Source organism: Montipora capricornis, chromosome 7, assembly GCF_036669925.1.
Source record: "Montipora capricornis isolate CH-2021 chromosome 7, ASM3666992v2, whole genome shotgun sequence".
Classification (NCBI taxonomy): Eukaryota; Metazoa; Cnidaria; class Anthozoa; order Scleractinia; family Acroporidae; genus Montipora; species Montipora capricornis.
This window is the reverse complement of record NC_090889.1, coordinates 34,133,490-34,151,841: the sequence shown is the minus strand read 5'-3', so window position 1 is coordinate 34,151,841 and position 18,352 is coordinate 34,133,490. Positions and strand designations below refer to the sequence as shown.

At 38.9% G+C, this 18,352-nt stretch overlaps 2 protein-coding genes across 10 annotated transcripts in view; one reads left to right on the top strand and one right to left on the bottom strand.

Moving 5' to 3' along the window:
* Positions 1-18,352, bottom strand: part of LOC138057014 (uncharacterized) — a 32,949-nt gene that overhangs the window by 3,407 nt on the left and 11,190 nt on the right. The window contains exons 2-4 of the mRNA XM_068903016.1: positions 5,320-5,553; positions 3,657-4,136; positions 480-1,589 (exon numbers count right to left, since the gene is read on the bottom strand). Coding sequence (XP_068759117.1) covers positions 480-1,589; positions 3,657-4,136; positions 5,320-5,553 — 1,824 coding nt within the window. The remainder of the gene's footprint in view (positions 1-479; positions 1,590-3,656; positions 4,137-5,319; positions 5,554-18,352) is intronic.
* On the top strand, positions 7,943-12,050 carry LOC138057015 (uncharacterized). 9 transcript variants are annotated; one of them, XM_068903019.1, is made up of 6 exons: positions 7,943-8,001; positions 9,015-9,086; positions 9,420-9,523; positions 10,123-10,185; positions 10,681-10,710; positions 11,606-12,050. In XM_068903019.1, exons 3-6 carry the CDS (start codon positions 9,478-9,480, stop codon positions 11,965-11,967), a joined length of 501 nt encoding a protein of 166 aa, XP_068759120.1. In that variant the 5' UTR covers positions 7,943-8,001; positions 9,015-9,086; positions 9,420-9,477; the 3' UTR covers positions 11,968-12,050. The 9 variants fall into 9 exon arrangements, 3 of the variants coding, with proteins under 3 accessions (XP_068759120.1, XP_068759118.1, XP_068759119.1); XR_011133567.1 differs by having other exon boundaries at positions 7,951-8,115; positions 10,123-10,348; XM_068903017.1 differs by having other exon boundaries at positions 7,966-8,111.

The window sequence follows — 18,352 nt, the reverse complement described above, 5'->3', positions numbered from 1 at the left end:
CCAATGTGCGATGTCATATGTGGGTTGAGTTTGTTGTTGGTTCTCTCCTTGCTACGGGAGGTTTTCCTCCTCAAAAACCAACACTGCCAAATTCCAATTCGATCCGGAATGCACGGACACATATTGAACGAGGTCCTGAGCGCTCTTAAGGTGTTCCGTGGGTAAACAAATTTCATTTCCATTTCCATTTTCCAACTGCTCGAAACAGAACGGGATAGCGCAATCCGCTGATATTTTCCAAATGACAAATCACTTGGTTTTGATAACTCTGATCCGCTAGATTAACAGCGCTACCTAACGTTAGGACAAGCAAGGCCAGACTCAGAGGAGAATGGAACATATGGTATAGTGGAACTGCACGCATAGTGCGGAAAGAGAAATTTAATACATGGCAACCAGTTACATTTTCGGTAGTACCATGAATTTAACAGTTTCAATTGCTTCATGTTTGCTAAGGATAATTAATTCGTGCCACTTGCCTCGTTAGCTTCTGTTTCCAATTTCTTATCTCCTCATCGGTGCATGTATGCTCCATTGCTCTTTCAGTGTTCCCAGTGGAAGAGATCAAGTTGGGTGGCCAATCAAAATTCCTCAGCTGCTGATAGCCAAGGGCTCTCCTCCCTGCATTTGGAACCGAGCAAGGCGTTGTTACATGGCTAACCGACTGAAAACATGGCATCGCAATCAGCCTTCTACCTTGTTCCTGCACAGGCAAGTATGCCGCACATTCTGGGATGGGGTAGGGCAGATCCTCTCCTGCAACTGTCCCGTTCGGGCGATAGCTGACCCCACCAGCAACTGTCCCGTTCGGACGATAGGTGATCCCACCAGCAACTGTCCCGTTCGGACGATAACTGACCCCACTAGCAACTGTCCCGTTCGGGCGATAGCCGACCCAACCAGCAACTGTCCCGTTCGGGCGATAGCTGACCCCACCAGCAACTGTCCCATTCAGGCGATAGCTGACCCCACCAGCGTTATCAACATAGCTCCCTTCACTTGCCTGTCGGGCACCTTCTACTCTGTGGATGCTTGATCCATTTCCCTCTTCAGCAACAGGCTCCTCTTCGTGGTTTTCAGGTAATCCGTTGATTTGATGGGCATGCAGTATGTCCGATACTGCATGACCATAAGGGCTCACCTGCTGTGTGCAAATTCGCATAACAGGATAGTCCCTTCCGGTGGCCTGCTCAACAGTCATGTCAGCCAGGTGCCAGTCGCTCATTCCTCCGCCCCCCTCAGCAGAGCCACTCTGCCAAATCCCGTTGTTTGCTCCACCAGTCGCCTCACTGGGTTGATTCGATTGGCTCGACCCTGCAGTCTGCACATCACTTCCCACAACAGCGTCACTCGGCCCGTTGGCTTGGTAAGCAACTGCCCCCATGAGTTGGCTCTCTTTGGGCGCCTGCCAAGCGCCTCCGTCACCAGAGTAAATTGAGTCCGCGGCAGCATTTTCTTCAGTGTGGCTCAAACTGCTGGTCTGATAAGTAGCTGCCTCAGCAGGCAGGATCGGGTCGGTAGAGTGTCTACCATCCCCTCCCTCGGTAATGATGAAAGCTTCGTCAGGTAGATTTGCAAGGTCAGAGCGACTGTGAAATAAAATGAAATGCTCCTGTAAGCAAGCTCACGGATCAACTGGAGAAGAATTATGAAGACTTCTTAGAGCTACCTCATGATATTAACCAAGCATGCACCTGCGTTTTTCTGCGGTGTTGGGGAGCTAAAGCACGCGACGTTTTTAAGATGCGGACGGCAACCGGAAGAGAGCTGTTTTCCCTTTTAACTTGTCTTCACCGAAAGACATTTACATTGCGAAGTATCTTTTCTCTCTTAGGGATGTCTAGTTTAGAAACCTGGGCGACACTACTATCCTGGCATGCGGAATGATTACTTCTGCTTGCCGTCCGCGTCTAAAAAAACGTGGCGTGCTTAAGCTCCCGGTTGTCCCATGCGCGCAGACTCGATCACGCAGTTATGCGCGCGCTGGAGCACATAGTCATTCTTTATTTGCTTGACCGGGAAACATGGTTTCTGGCAAATATTCTACAGGAAATAGTAGTCCAAGATTAATATGGAAATCAAGCAGAAAAGCACGGGAAACTTCATTAATACAATGATTTCAAACTATGTGAAAAACTCATCAGTTCGTACGGGGAGAAAATCCAAAAGGTCCAATTTAAAGGATGTGTACAAAAGATAGACCTCTGGTCCGTGGACCACCCCTGTGGACCCGGTCAATGGACCACTTCATGGACCCCGGGTCCATGGACTACCCCTGTGGACCACCACTCCTCATTTTGTAAAGTTACAAGCAGAAAAATCTTTAGACGAAAGAGAGGAATTATCCTCGCACTTATCTGGCAATTGTCTCTTAAAACACCTGAAAAATTCAGGTGGCTTCAACGGGATTGGAAACCCATGACCCTCTGCGATGCCTAAGAGCAGGTAAATTTGTTGCGGTGAAGAACTAGATGTATATTTGAAGACGAAATTCCTTTGGAACCACCAAATAGGTGGTAAAGGTGTCTTTTAAGAGACAATTGCTTAAATGAGAAGCCCAAAATGAACCACAGCCCTATGTTCCTGTCACGACGTTTTCACAGACAGCAATTAATTGTTTGGATTGAATTTCTCGCAAACGAGCCCGATGACACATAACAAAAAACCAACTTGACGTCATAGGGTCAGCGAACTGGAACTTTCTTTGGCGGAAAAGGTAGTCTAAAAATAGATCGGTCTGTAAAAATACCGTGAAATGGTCTTAAGGTGCGTTTCTTTGGAATGATCCGAAAAAGGCATCATTGATCCAACATGACTTGGATCACGGTGCATCACCGTGATCCAAGTGATCTTGGATCAATGATCCTTTTTTCAGATCATCGCCACAAAGAAACGCACCCTTAGTATGTGAGTTGTTCGCTCCTAGTCATGGGTTCCTGCGTAAATTGTTCAGATAAGTGTCAGCATCACTTCTTTCTTTCGTCTAAAGATTTTTATTCTTGTAACTTTGCAAAATGAGTGGTGGTCCACAGGAGTAGTCCATGGACCAGGTCCGCAGGGGTGGTCCATGGATCCGGTCCACAGGGGTGGGCCATGGATCGGGTCCACAGGCCGGGTGGTCCATGGACCCGGGGTCCATGTCTTGCGTACGTCCCAATTTAAAATACACACCTCATTGTACCCGTAATATGTTGGGGTTAATATTTACAAAAAATTACTTAGTACAAGTTAATGTTTAAGAGTAGCGATTCCCTGAAATAACTAAATAGTTGAAAATTCCAGGGATCATATTACTCCCCTACAAATTACAAAAACAGGTAAAGCCAGTATAGCCACACTATATGTATTGCAGCTGCCAAATCAACCGTGTGAAATGGACAAGGCTTCGGTCCCTATAACGCATTGCACTATTTAAACTTTGTTTGGAACAATAGTTTTCTTAAAAAAAAAAAAAGGGCGGGCAGAGCTAACTGAGTCTCTCTATGTGAGCACATCTCAAATGTATCAACCAATTCTACTTTTTAAGCAGTTAAAATAGCATTATCTTTTCACAAATTTGCATTGTTTTAGGCACTACGTTTGTGCAATCTATAAAAAAATAAAGTCTCTTAGAGAAACACTTTACAGAATTACGTGGTGGATGTACTGATCATTACCCTGAAAACTCTATTTTCAACATCAATGTATTGTCCTTCACATATCGAGGACCAAAGAACTCCTGGATTCGAGCGAACTTTTCATAGCCATACCCAGTGCGGCAAATGGCCTCGTGGGGCTGTTGGAAGGTCAGCAAGTTAGGCTTTGCTTGTATGATCCGACTGAAGTCGCTACGGGCTCTTGAACCACTCCGATCTAAAACGCTAACAGTGATTGTCCCATCATAAGGCCAATCTAGGCGATCGTCAAAGGTGCTTTTCATCATATGAATGAAAATTGCCACATGAGTTCCTCTTCCACTGCCAACACCGTTGGGATAAATTCTGATGCCCATCAACCTTCCAAAATGATAACTGTACACCGCATCACTAAGGATAGGTGTTTCACGTCGGCGATGCTGAGCGGCCTTTTCGATTTCCATGATAAAAAATGTACCATGTGCATTTCCCATTTTCAGAACAGCTGTCTGCGGATTTGACCTGCAAGTAATTTTTTGCAGGCGTTAGCAAAAAATGAAAAAAAGAAAACCGGATTAATGGATGTTCTTTTTACACTTTGAAGTTTTGGGATCTCTTCACCAAGCCTGAGTTGTTGGAAGTGGTGCGTTTTGCACAATCATACAAGCGCCCTTTTCCGAATACGATTCCATGAAAAACGCGGAATAAGTAAAGAACAGGCATTGGTTGTTCAAGATGGATAGCACCAGAAAAATAAGTATCCAACGACTGAGAGCTGTCAAAACCGACTGAGTTATCGGATAGATAATGGTTCATCCAGTAGAGAGCTTCCCAGCCCATGAACAACTGGACTCTCAATTGTGATGACTCAGGATTTCATACAACTTTATTACTAGTTTAACGCAACACTTATACTTTGCCATTTCCTCCCATCGCTAGAATAAAATTAAGTTCCGCAAAAATGACGTTATTTTAAAAAGAAAATTAACTGCTCAAAATAGAACGGGATAGCGCATCGCGCTGAATAAATCATACTTTTCAGAGGAGGTTTTAGTTGGTTTTGATAGCTTTCATCTACTGGCTTGATAGCGCTTCCTAAATTTTGAACAAGCAAGGTCAGACCTAGACGAATGGTGACATCAACAATGACATTGGCTACAACTTCCTGCACCCTAAAAACGACTTATCGACGACATCAACAACAGACTGAACGATTTATTTTAATAACAGTACACAATACAAGAACAGACATTAGAATAAGAAGGCTCCAAACGTACCAATCATTTGCTGTTTACCAAACCATAACATCACGACTTGACCAATCGCATCAACGGCCAGACTATTTATATCATCTACTGGCGTTACACAAACCATTTAACTTTGAAAACGACTTTCGCCCAGCTCATCGAAACACCAGTTAATGTTACCTAAGACAATCCTGCTCAGGATTACACTCACTCGCTTAAATAATAAAAAAATAATTATTAACTAATAAAATGAATTATTATTATTCTTTTTCTTATTCCTCTTCTTCTTCTTCTTCTTCTTCTTCTTCTTCTTATTATTATTATTATTATTATTATTATTACTACTATTATTATTATTATTATTATTATTAGTAGTAGTAGTAGTAGTAGTAGTAGTAGTAGTAGTAGTATTGTTTTGTTGTTGTTATTATTATTGATAATTCAGACGTGCCACTTGCCTCATGAGTTGCTGATTCCATTGTTTTATCTCCTCTGCACCGCAGGGATGCTCTGTGGGATTTTCCTCGTTCCCCACAGAAGACACTAAATTGAGATCGCCTGGCTGGACACCCGAAAGTAGAACTGGCATCTGTGATACTGCATATCCGTCACGTTGTTCCTGCACAGGAAAGCATGTCACATCTTCTCGGGTGAGCTGTCCCACTCCTACAGCTGTCCCATGCGGGCGATCGCTGTGAAATAAAATCAAACGCTCCTGTCATCCAATTCATGGTTTAATGGGATAAAAATTATAAAAGGTTCCCAAGAGCAACCTCATGGTATTACGTAAGCATGCATGCGCCTTCGTTTTTCTGCGGTATTGTCTCACGCGCGCAGAACCGATTGCGGAGCTATATGCGCGCCCACGAGCACATAGCCGTTCCTATTTGCTTTTCAGTGAAGAGACAGCAATACTTGTGTGGAATAACTTGCCTAATTGCTTAAAGAATGTTGGATTTGTTGATCAATTTAAGCGAAACTTGAAGAAGGTATCCTACTACTACTACTACTACTACTACTACTACTACTACTACTACTACTACTACTACTACTACTACTACTACTACTACTACTACTACTACTACTACTGCTACTACTACTACTACTACTACTATTACTACTACTACGACGACGACGACGACGACGACGACAACAACAAATTATTTCAAGCAAAAGTCATTGCGCAAAGGGACATAAAATTACTTCATATTGTGAATTGACTCAGCAGCAGCTTTTGATAGTCTTTTTTTAAAATAAAAGTTTGAGATTTTCTGACATGTAAATAATCTACAATAATTCGAATATTTCTAAAGTTGTAAAATCTGCTTGCACCCTTGCTATTGTTTTATATGGTTCCCGGCGGCAAATTTTCCATTTCCCTTTTCCGTTTTCAAAGAAGCAAGTGGAGTTGACTTAGCACTTTTGAATTATTGGTATGTTTTAGGGATATTTTGCCGGTGCCTTAGTAAGTGGAGCAGAAAAAATGGACTATTGGGAGCCCGCTTGCCATCTGGCCCGGGTTGCTCGAAGCATTCTTAGCGCTAACCAGCGTTAAATACCATGGAAACCTAAAGGTTGTGATACCTCTTAGTCAACGGTTAGCGCTAATCAGGCTTTGAGGAACCGCCCCCTGGTGCTGAACTAAAGGATCGTGTGCTCTGAGTAGGAGATTGACCATCGGGGAAATTATCCGGATATCTGAGCATGTCGTGCTATTTACTTAACTAAATGACATTGTGTTTGTCCCAGTTATTGGAAATGGTAAACAAAAGAATTTTACAAAAACCTGTACAATACACATTTTGGCCATCGAATGTCGACTGCAAACGAACTTTCTAGACTTAGACCATTTGGAAGGTTACCGTAAATCCTATATTAACCCCACCCCCTCCCTCCTGGGGGCGGCTTATTTATTTCAAACACATTTGAGGGGGGCTTTATAGACTTAATAGAGGGGGGATGGGGCTTAACAGAGGATTTACGATAAAGCCTTTGCGAGTAAGTAAGCAAACCGCAATCGGAACGTTCCGTCAATTTGTTACATTAAATAGCTTGATCGTGAGATGGAGTGAGAAGTCTACGATCAAACAATCAGAGAGAGTTTTCGGAAACAATGATGCGTTCGTGATTTCTTCAAATAGGAAAATAGCCTGTCTAAATTGGGATGTAGCTCCTTACAGAGTCGCAAGAATATGAATAATGCCATAGATAAAGTTTCCTCCATTATAGAGCCTCCATTTTAAAGAATGAATCGTTAGTTGACACACATGTATGCGTTTACTTAACTAACAGTTGACTGGCGAGCTTGTGCAAGTTGAAAACCTCGCATTAAACTACTCCAAGAGATCCTGGGAGAATATTAACCTCGACTTCGTCTCGGTGAATATTCACCGATAATCACTTCGCCTTCGGCGAATAATTGTTAATTAGTATATACTAAAACAGTGGATAGCGTTGAACTCGCGAGCTGATTGGCTACTCAAACTCCGGATATCCTTTGCTATTCACCTCTGAGCAATTCGCGCTGAATTCGCGCCCGAAAATGTTGTAATATGTGCAGGAATAAATGAGTTAAAATCATCTTTTTGTGCTATCTTATCTCACTGTTTTAGTATATACTAAAACAACTATTCACCTCAGTGTCGGTGGCTAGTTAGCAACTATTCACCAAAGTGGAGGTGGCTAGTGGTGGATATTTACCGAGCCGCGAAGTAAATATCCACCGACTGAGGTGAATAGTTGTTTTAGTATATACTAAAACAGTGAGATAAGATAGCACAAAAAGATGATTTTAACTCATTTATTCCTGCACAGATTACAACATTTTCGGGCGCGAATTCAGCACGAATTGCTCCGAGGTGAATAGCAAAGGATATGATATTTACCTCGCCGCTTCGCGGCTCGGTAAATATCCACCACTAGCCAGCTCCACTTCGGTGAATAGTTGCTAACTAGCCACCTCCAGAAAACATGAAACCACCGGAACCGCATAACAAAGAAACAGCCTCGTTCCCAGGGTCTCTTTGTCGTTGAGGAAGTCGGCAGAGAAGATAGACCCTGGGAACGAAGATCAATTAGAAACGGAAATGACGCAAGTCACACAATGCAGTGAAGTACACAATCGCCCCCATCCACCAAAGGTAAACGACCTGTCTTGGTAATTTGGGAAAAAATGCACGTGAAGAAACGTTAGGAAGATTTGAAAGTCGAACTTTGCAAGGACAACATAGCTATTTAATTTAATGGAATTGTAGGTATATTATAAATGGAATTTTTTACCATTCGAGCTTAATATATTAGCCCCTTCTCTGGCAACCAGATGTATTCTTATAATTTTTAGAATTGGTTCATGTAAAATTTATGGTTATACCTTATTAATATTTATAGCTCAGCTTCTCAGTGATCTGTCTAGTATGGAGTGTTTGATTACTTTTTTACAGTTCTTGCATTTTTTTTAAATTGATTTTTCTTCTTTAATATTTAATACATATAGTTGTTGCCATTAAATTGTACTAAATAAATAAATAAATAAATAAATAGGTCACTGGTAATGGGAGCTAATTACCAGATGAAGAGGAAAGAGAAACAAAAACAATCAATGATCAGCAGTTGTGTGTTTGTGATGCATCTTTTCTATTGCTTGATTAAAACAATGTAAAATAACTTCACATTGCTGGAATAATTTTAGTAAATTAGGTCTTAAAACCCATTGCTCCAACTTGGTCAATCAAGTTGACAAGCTGCTTATGTCCTTGGCCACCAAGCATTCAATGTGGGCGATTAACACTTTGGGTAATACTGCAATTTCTTAATAGGGTTTTTGTGACAAGAATAGAATCAAGCATACAAATATGCAAACTAATCTAAAATAAAATTATTAATACATATTAAAATAGAGATGGCTAAGAATGGCCATTGAAATTAATGACTGTATACACTTATAACCATGTTGATATGATTGATGCATATCTGGATGTCATGTACATACTATTCTGACTTCATTTTTCTCTTCGTTGTTCAATTATGCTTGAATCAGCAATGTTGTAGATCACAATTACACCATTTTTTCTTCAACCTATTTCTGACAGGATTGAGGAGAGGTTGTAGAAAATATTGTAATGTAACAACACCTTGCTTTTTTTGTGTTTAACAGAAACTGTATGGATAGAGACATGTCTGTATGTCATCCATGGCCAGGTGCAGCCAAGACTGTGTCATGATTCAGGTAATTGTATATTATGCTTTTGTTATTGCATTCATGTTGTATTGCTTTTTTTGCATTGAAAGGTTGTTTAAATCAACTGCATTCAAATGCTAATAATAAACCAAAAAAATTATATGTTCAAAGGAGTTGAAAATATTGGAAAAAGGTCTCAGTCAGTTCATGAACTAAAATTTAATAGGGAAAAAATGTACCCGTCCGGTAGTAAATTTTTGTGTGAATTATTTTTTGTCTGTTTAATTTTGTTGCTTAAGCGGCTCATATTGCCATTTTTACACATTTTATACCCTTGTAAAGAGAAAAGTATGTTATTAAAATAACCTCTGCTTTCCCTAGTTTATGGTCACTCCCTCATTATTCAGAAGGAAAATGATGACATTGGCAGCAACACTTCATGTGTGCCATGCAAAGATCCTTCTTTTGTGGGAGAGGATTTACAGGTATCTAAGTTTGTTTTTTCTATACAGGGGCTCGTTTCTGAGAGCAGGTCTTTCGACAGGGCAACTCAGCACAATTACTAATTTAGTTTCATGCCTGTTAAAGGGGTCAGTTTGAACATTCAGTGTGTGGTCTGAAAAAATGCCTGAAAAGTTTTGTAATTTTCAAGAAATGACCCCCTTGTATAATATTTTTTTTCCTGTCACAAAGTATTATGAAAATATCCTTGAATTTAGTTAACTGTGAAAGGTGCATGTACTTTTACACAAGAATTTTTAATCATTATAGACTTTACCTTGTTTATAAGTTATGAGATTAATAAAACATGGTGCTGACTCGCCTATTACATTTTAAAACTTTGCCGCTCTTAAAAGCCTCGATCATGCCCAAATGAGCTTGAAGCTGAGACTTATATGGCGTGACATCAAATTCTGGGTATTTAGATGATAGCTATGTTTCCATTATTTGGAACCCTTTAAGAGATTGTTCATAGTGGGCAATATTTGTAAATTGAACATGTAGACACTAATAGATTGTGCAGGGCTCATACAACATAATTTGGAATAGTGGCTGATTTGCTTTCTTGTTTTATTTTGCACAGTGTACGACAATTGCTCCATTCAACAAACAGAGAAAGAAAAATCTTTCAGATTTTCAGTTGGAGGTAATGGTAAATTTATTCCACACAAGTGGCCATGTTCTTTAATCAGATAGCAGGCTCAGAGCACTTTCAGCACTTTGAGGAGGCAACCAATTAATTACTATGGAATAAAAAGAAAGAAACTGGAACTTGAAATTGAGGCTCTGATTGCAAACAAAAAAGACTGGTAATGATAATCATTGTGATTTAATCATGGTTTTTCCCCGATAACTGACCGCTGTTTTTGTGATACATTTTTTTCTCCCGAGAATAATTCAGCATTTGGTAAAGAAAGTGTAGACTTTTAACTTGCACTGCTCATATGCTGTGCATTACATTCTAACTTGTTTAGTGCACGTGTATTATTAATTATTTTGAGGTGCCTCAAAACATTTTCTGTCTTTTCAAAAAATCATTCAAGTTGTGACTCTGCAATACTGTATCAAATGTAACAGAAATAATGTACCTGGTAACATTTGAAGCATTTGTCATGTCATATTTATTATAATCTCTGTATAGGTCAGTTCTCTGAGTTAATGCTGATTGATGGTAAGTGATTTGGAGGAGGGGGGCTTTCCAGTGGTCATAGTAACCAGTTACCCAAGAATAAATTAATAACAATAACAATAACAATAATAATAAGAAGAATAATAAATAATAAATTAAAGTAAAGAGTAAAGTAGACCTTATTTAACATCGATAACTCGTAACAGTAACTTTTAATCACTGACAAACCTGAGGTCGACGGTGCGCTCATTTTACTCCCCCCTCTCCATCAGTGCTCCGTTTTACGGGTATTTAAAGCTACTAGCTACACGGAAAGGAAAGGAGTCGAAACAAGGATGCGAGATCCGGGAATCAAACTCAGGATCTCTTGCACCAGGGCCGCGCACTAACCGATTGTGCCATCCTTGCTAATAATAGTAATAGTTATAATAGATAGTGTTTAGTTGGGAAAGATACTTGGCTATTAGTCTTTAGTTTCTTTAACTTTATTTCTTAGTACTCTTATTATTTGAAGGTTGCCACTTCCTAGAACCTATGTACACTGGGTTTGCATACAATGCCACAGTCGTATTAATAACTTAAGAGACATCCTTACATTACTACTGTGATAATAATAATAATAATAATAATAATAATAATAATAATAATAATAATAATAACAACAACTTTATTTGTCCTTGAATACAGTTGTAAATCTCTCAATGTATATAGGCAATTATCAACTGGCTACTTGAAATTGAGTGATCATTAAGTCTGGGCTATCCCAAATCGTATTTCTACAGGAAAAAATAAAATTTGTCTCTCTTATGGATAGATTTATCTGGTTTTTCATTATATAGTGTTGTTGCTTTTTGTCAATGCCAATTAATAATGATGATAATAATAATAGTAATAGTAATAATAATAAATTATATGAGATTCAATATTGATCACACAGCAGAATCCCCTTTGTGCAGAATGTGCAGAAGTAAGGGTGAAACGGTGGCCCATGTGGTGAGTGAGTGCGGTAATCTGGTGCAGACAGAATATAAAGGGGGAAGACACGACAACGTGGCGTGGATTATTCACTGGCAACTTTGTGGTAAATGTGGATTGGAAAGAGCTAATAGCTGGTATGAACAGAAGCCTGAGGGAGTGGTGGAAAGTGAAAACTTTAAGATTCTGTGGGATTTCACAGTCCAGTGTGATAGGAAAGTTGAGGCAAGAAGACCATACATTGTCTTCAGGCCCGAACGCACCCCCCTTGAGGCCCAAGATTTTTATTTTATTTTTAACTTTTTTTTGCTGTTGCCGACCTAACCGAGCGCCGACTCTTGGATTGTCAGGATTGTCAAGATTGAGCTTGCGCTAGCCTATTCAAAATAAAGTATTTCTTGTTTTCACCGTTATGACATTTGAGAACCTGAAAATGCCAAATTTTCCCTGGGTTGTCCCCCCCACCCATCCATCCTAAGGCCCATTGAAAGGTGCATTTTACACCATCTAAACAATGAGAGTGCGCCTATACTATCATAATTGTTTTATAAATGCAAACAGAAGAGAATAGAAAACGGACCTGACAATTAGACTAAGCATGTTACAAAGAGCTGGAATAAGAAAGTAATTGTAAAGAAAAAGACCCTTTTCGGAATCAAACTGTAGAGTTTTGTACATTCAATTTTGACCCTAATAACGCGCCATAGTCCGTGTTGACAAAAACTTTTCGTGCCACGGCGGTCGCCAGAAAAAAAAAATGTGACTGAGGCAATGTCCATGGTTAAATTCTCTTCGTAGGTATTTTAGAGGTTTTTATAATGAGCACATTTTAAAGACAACACTGGAATCACGCTCTATTTTAAAAAAAAAATAAATTACGAAAAAATGACTGAGGAAAGTGCCTCGGTTTGCCTACTGGCTACGGCTACGGTGAGAGCACTCGCCTCCCACCAATGTGGCCCGGGTTCGATTCCCGGACTCGTCGTCATATGTGGGTTGAGTTTGTTGGTTCTCTACTCTGCACCGAGAGGTTTTCTCCGGGCACTCCGGTTTTCCCTCTCCTCAAAAACCCACTTTTGACTTGATTTACTTTCATTGTTCATTTCAGTTTACAGTGTCCCCAATTAGCGCTCCAGCGCTAGAACGACTAGACACTTAAATAAAGTTCCTTTCCTTTCCTTTCCTGCGTGCTTATTATAAATATCCCTCCAGCTCCGCAGGTTAGATTGTATAAAAGTGTCTAGATACCCGACAGTTGGGAAATGATTTTTAAAAAACTAGGAGCCCGGTAGTCCAGCAGTCTACAAACTACAAAGCTAAATTAAATTTTAAAAAATCGCTTGGCAATTCTAAACGAACTCGAATGATCTATAATAGACAAGGTCTACATTAAGTTCATTGTGAAAGTGTCCACGAAAATCCACAGTTCGTACCTGGTATTTGTAACTCTGGCCATACTCTGTCAATGAATGATCTGCAATTGCTCTTATTTTTATGAAACTCTTACAAAAGCACGACCTGAAAAGCCACAGAGTGTTATCGTTCTAATTTAATGGTAGCGCTGTGAGGTAAACCCTCTGTATGCTGAAAGGGGATTGGCTCAGCAAAAGTAACCAACCAATCAACGGGGTCGTCTCGTTTCTCGGATGAAACGAAACATGCTTAGATCGGCTGTCTTAGAATGCTGCGTTGTGCTCAGACTATTCAAAGGATTGCGCGATGTTGGAAATTTTTTGCCTTATTTGCAACGCGTATGGTCATGATTGAATGTGCAAATCACAATATTGAATTATGTTACGTATTAAAGTAACTGGAACCGGCATTAAAATTTTCCGCTGTGGTTTTTTCACGTGGATACCCGCGCTTGAAGTGAATGCAAAACAAATTTGCCAGGTTGACGGGATTTGCTTATGGCGCATCAGTGGTAAATGAGCTGGTAATCCGTTCAAAGGATGTCACAGCTTAAAATTTATCAATGAATGGAGTTAAGGTAAGTAACAGAAAAACATGACAGAAGAATTTCGTTTGTTCTCTCTTTGAAGCGAATACATTCTATCCGGACGAAAGAGTCATTTTGCAAAATGTCAATCGGTTTATAGCTTTTTCTGTTTAAACCGTACTCTGTCATTAAGAGTACAGGACTTTTGTCTCCGACGTTCGTCCACGAAAAGCCGTCAACAGGTGATATTTTGTGAGCCAAAGATAAGGTTTGACTAGAGATATTCCCGGTAAAAGTGGCACAGCGAATACTGAACCCCGACGTTTCGACTTCTTCGTTTACCAAAGGGCTTTTCTTTGTCGACAAAACAGTGCTTGTTTTTTCCACCATCAAGTGTTATTTTCTCTGGACTAAGACATCAAAAGTCTCTGTATTGTTAATGTGTGATTTTCATACCTTCTGGACATTTTTTTGTCTTTTCTCCTCTTGAAATGTGAACTACAACCGTGTATATTTGACGCGCAACTGAAATTTTCTTACCCCAAATCAGACAACAGCGTCAGTGTTCACGTTACTTTCGGTCAAATCTCAGCAAATATGTCTTCGTCCAGCGATCGCCATTAGTATGGAAAGCACATATTTGTGAAGAATCGAACTGCTTTGAAAGTTTTCCTTCAAAAGTGGCAGGGCGCACGAAAATGCCCTGTGAAAGTAAACCTAATTTCCATCGAAACTTGGCACTTTGTGGTGCGTTGATTCAACTCTGGGTCATATTATTCAGATGCAATGCATTCTTAAATGCAATGTACTGCAAATAAGACTCTTGCTTGTATTGCAATAAATATTAGTCCCAGCTATTAAAAATTATACTTAATTACATAAAAAATGTTTCGTTAGTGTAGTAATATTTACAAATACAAATGCCTGCTTACCACCGTGACTTTGCACTGCACTTTTCGATTTGATAAATTTCTTACTTTAAATTTGAGGGAAACTGTAGTAATTGAAATTTTAAAGATATTTACAAACTTTATAGTAACATTTACATGACAAGTAATTATTGTAAAGTATAATAATTTTGTTCATGATGATTTACATGATAAGTAATTATACATTATATTTGTAAATAATGTATATTTTAAAATTTTCACTCCCTTGTGTGGCTGCCTTGCATGGGTGTGTGTGTCACTATTTGCACCTTTCTGCTTTTGGAATCCCATTTAATAAATAATACAAATATAACAATTCTTTAAACTTTGTACAGTGAATTATTTTACCTTTGTCTGCACATTCAAGTTTTATGAGACATGTGACTGTGTGCAAGGAATGGCAGCAAAAATAAACAAAAACCAGGTCAATTAAATTTTTTGACACACAAAACAGCCATAATATTCAGGTATACCTTCTCTTCAATTTCTTCTGCAAGTTTTTTGCAGTTACTATAAGTTGCCATACACCAAGAATGAAGTAAAAAATAAAATTAATGAACACAAAATGGTGTGTGATGTTCCATCATCCTAAATCAATGTATATTAATTACTTAACACTGTTGGAATCAATATTAAATTTTATTGGGACATATTAGGTATTAAATACTGGCTCAATTACTGATACGGTAATATTATTGATGTACCATATTTAATAATTACCCTTTCACCCCTAAACTGGCCAAAACCGGCCATACTTAGTATTTTACTCATCAATAGGGAACCCCCAGGGGTCAATGGGTTAATTAATTGACTAAAAACATTTAAGATCAATGGCTGCACATTTTGTTCATTTTCATCCTGATTTAGATAAATTTACTTTATTCTCTGCAGTGAGATAGTAACTTACCACCAAAGTGAGCAATGAATATAAATGAGCATGAACTGCCCACATCAAAATTAATTAGTAGTTAATATTGTGTCAGAGTTCTATCACAAAGTCTGCTTTGCCTGTAATTGCCCTTTTAATTTTAAACATTGCACAGAACACAAGACCTGCTTTATGTATTTCCAGACATCCCAATTTTAATTGTACATTTAATGTGGGTGTAATTTTACATCTACAAATGGTCAAGTGAAATGTTTACCTCCCCAAAGAGAACTCATTCAGAAAATTTCATTTCAGTACAACCTACAAGTCTGATGGCAGTGACCACATCATTCATCACTATTGTATAGATTTCCTAAGAACATCAAAATCACTTTTGAATAACTCGCTGGTAGCATAAATGATGAAAACAATGAATAATTACTATGGCTAGACTTCATGGAGTTACCATAGATCAAGGACAGAATTATCCAATAAAGTAATAAACTGGAACTTCCTTATTGACTCATTTTAGCATATATTATCAAGCATGCCTTCACGATCAGTTGATGTATCTAAGAATAATGTTTTGGTTCCGTTAAATGAAAGTTCTTGAAATTTTTAAGGTACAGTATGTTGCCCAGTATCCGGACAGTACCAGTATCCGGACACTTAAAACGAAAACTCAATTTTTCGGGAGCCCTTCTTAATTTTTGGTAAACGAAGTATTCCGAAAGAAAGCCGAACATTCCAGCTTTGAAACCCAAGTTTTGGCGGGCTCACAGCTTGAGAAACAGTTGCAGAAGGCGCCGTTCTGTTCAGGCGTGCGTTTCTCAAAAGACCCGAAAACTTTTCGGGCCCGGAAACGCACCCGAAAAGCTCCCGAAAACAATTTTAGGTGTTTCTCAAAACGCCCGAATTTTTCGGGCCCGAAAAAAACGCATCGTTTTCCCGAGATATTTTACGGGTGATTGCGTGCTCCCGAGAAAAGTCAAAAAAATCTCGGGAAAGTTTAGTGAATAAAAAATGGCTGCCAATTTCGGAAGGCGGCTGTTTTTCACTTAAAGTGTCGACTCAACATTTTTGTAACTGTTTGTAGTTGGCAAATTAAGCAATAGACCACAAGTTTCTATAGTTTATAGGCTGATAAACCACGGGGGATGTTGGTACAACATGAGAAGAATTCGTAAATCACGAGCCGCAGGAGAGTCAGATTCATGAATTCTTCGAGTGTTCTTCCAACATCCCAAGTGGTTTTCAAGCCTATAAACCCTAGAACGTGTGGTCTATTGCTTTTAGATAATAATTCAGAAGATGCACGATTTTTCCATGACTTTACTGGCACAATAAAAAAATAGCTGATTGACCAATCAGAGAGCGTGCAATGATTTTGGTTATTATATAAATGCTTTTGTTGCACAACCTGACACAAGCATTATCAATTATTAATCAGTGTTCTCCTTTTCAAACGTGTGGTAACTGGAAAATTTTACTGCCTGCAAACTTTTTTTAACTCCCTAGAAATAGACTTTGTTTGGTATTTTTGAGAAAATTAAACAGGTATCTTTGATTGATCTACCAGTTTAAAAAACCACTTTGACCTGTTATGCTGCAAACAAGGGAGAACACTATCAGTTTAATATGTGCATACTGTACATCCATATTAATTATTACTATGGCAACTTCTATAAGAACCCCAGGTAACATATAATCATGATCATCATTATCTTCATTAGGTGGGTAGGAGGTGGTTACACACCAACCATTTTTATGTACCTCTTATCCCCTAATCCATTTATTCTTGCTACTTTTTACAAGGAGAAGCATGTGGCAATCTCTATCACATAAACTAACTAGACTGATTGTCACTGGTGTGGTTTAAATTAAACTATATACACAATTTACTCAGAGTATCTGTTCCTCCATTTATCCCAATAAACGCCTGAGGACCAAGTACATTCGCCACTTCTCTCTCAGTGGAGGACATTCTGCTCACAGCTGGAGCCACTGGACAATGCAAATCCTCACTAAGTTCCTGCAAAAATTAATTTACTTCATGTTCTTGATCTAATTTACTACAGACAAATCACAATGGCACAACTAAGGTCTGTCTTACTGAGTCATCTGGTAAATTCCCATTCCCAGTGACTTTTAATCTTCTAACTTCTCCTTGGTGTGCCTGACGTTCTTTTCGTTTTACTGACGCAGTCAGATCCTCCCATCGTTTCTTCACCTGCAAAGTAGGATTAATGTTGATGGAAGAATACTAAAAGAAATTAATGACTGTGCATTAATATACTGGTTAGGAAAACCAGATGGGAAAATTTTGTTTTTTCTGTCCAGCCATCTCTTGGTCAAAAAAGCATAAGTTCGAAATTCATAATAATCTATGCATAGCATGGTATGATCATTTCACCTGGTCAACAGTTTTCCTCTCCCCTGAGTTTACAGCATTCACTGCCATAGTGATCTCCTCCCAAGCATTTTTTTTGCAATTATTAGTCACCACATTTGAAAATTTTGACTTGAGAACAACCTTAAAATAAAGTACATTGAAAACTAGCAAATTTGTAATTCAATACGACATTATTAACAATTGAAACCTCACTGTAAATGTACTCACTGCAACCTTTTGTTAAAGAAAAAAAAGCAAGTAAAACATGGTTTTCTTCAGTATAATGTAAAGAGATAAATTTATCCACTGACTTGTCTTCTCGTATAGCCATCAATGAGGGCTCTGTTCATGTCTTCCGTAAATCTGGCACTTTTTTTCTTGGTCTCAGACATCCTTTACTACAATGGAGCAGAATTAAAGAAAGACACAGTAGGATAGCATTTCTAATGTGATGAATGCCTTAGCTGCTCAAGAGCTGAATTTGAGAGACACTTTGCTAGCACTGATTTCAAGTCCGGAAGAAGGATAACTATTACTGGCATGATAATCTTCTCCATTCTTACTACTTCTCAAAGGCCAAC

What these genes read in the sequence shown, in the direction of transcription:
- LOC138057015 (XM_068903019.1), top strand. Translation starts at nt 9,478, where the DNA reads ATGTGTGCCATGCAAAGATCCTTCTTTTGTGGGAGAGGATTTACAG. An exon ending in TTTCAGATTTTCAGTTGGAG is followed by an intron (nt 10,186 to 10,680) that starts GTAATGGTAAAT and finishes ATCTCTGTATAG; the next exon opens with GTCAGTTCTCTGAGTTAATG. An exon ending in TGAGTTAATGCTGATTGATG is followed by an intron (nt 10,711 to 11,605) that starts GTAAGTGATTTG and finishes TTGATCACACAG; the next exon opens with CAGAATCCCCTTTGTGCAGA.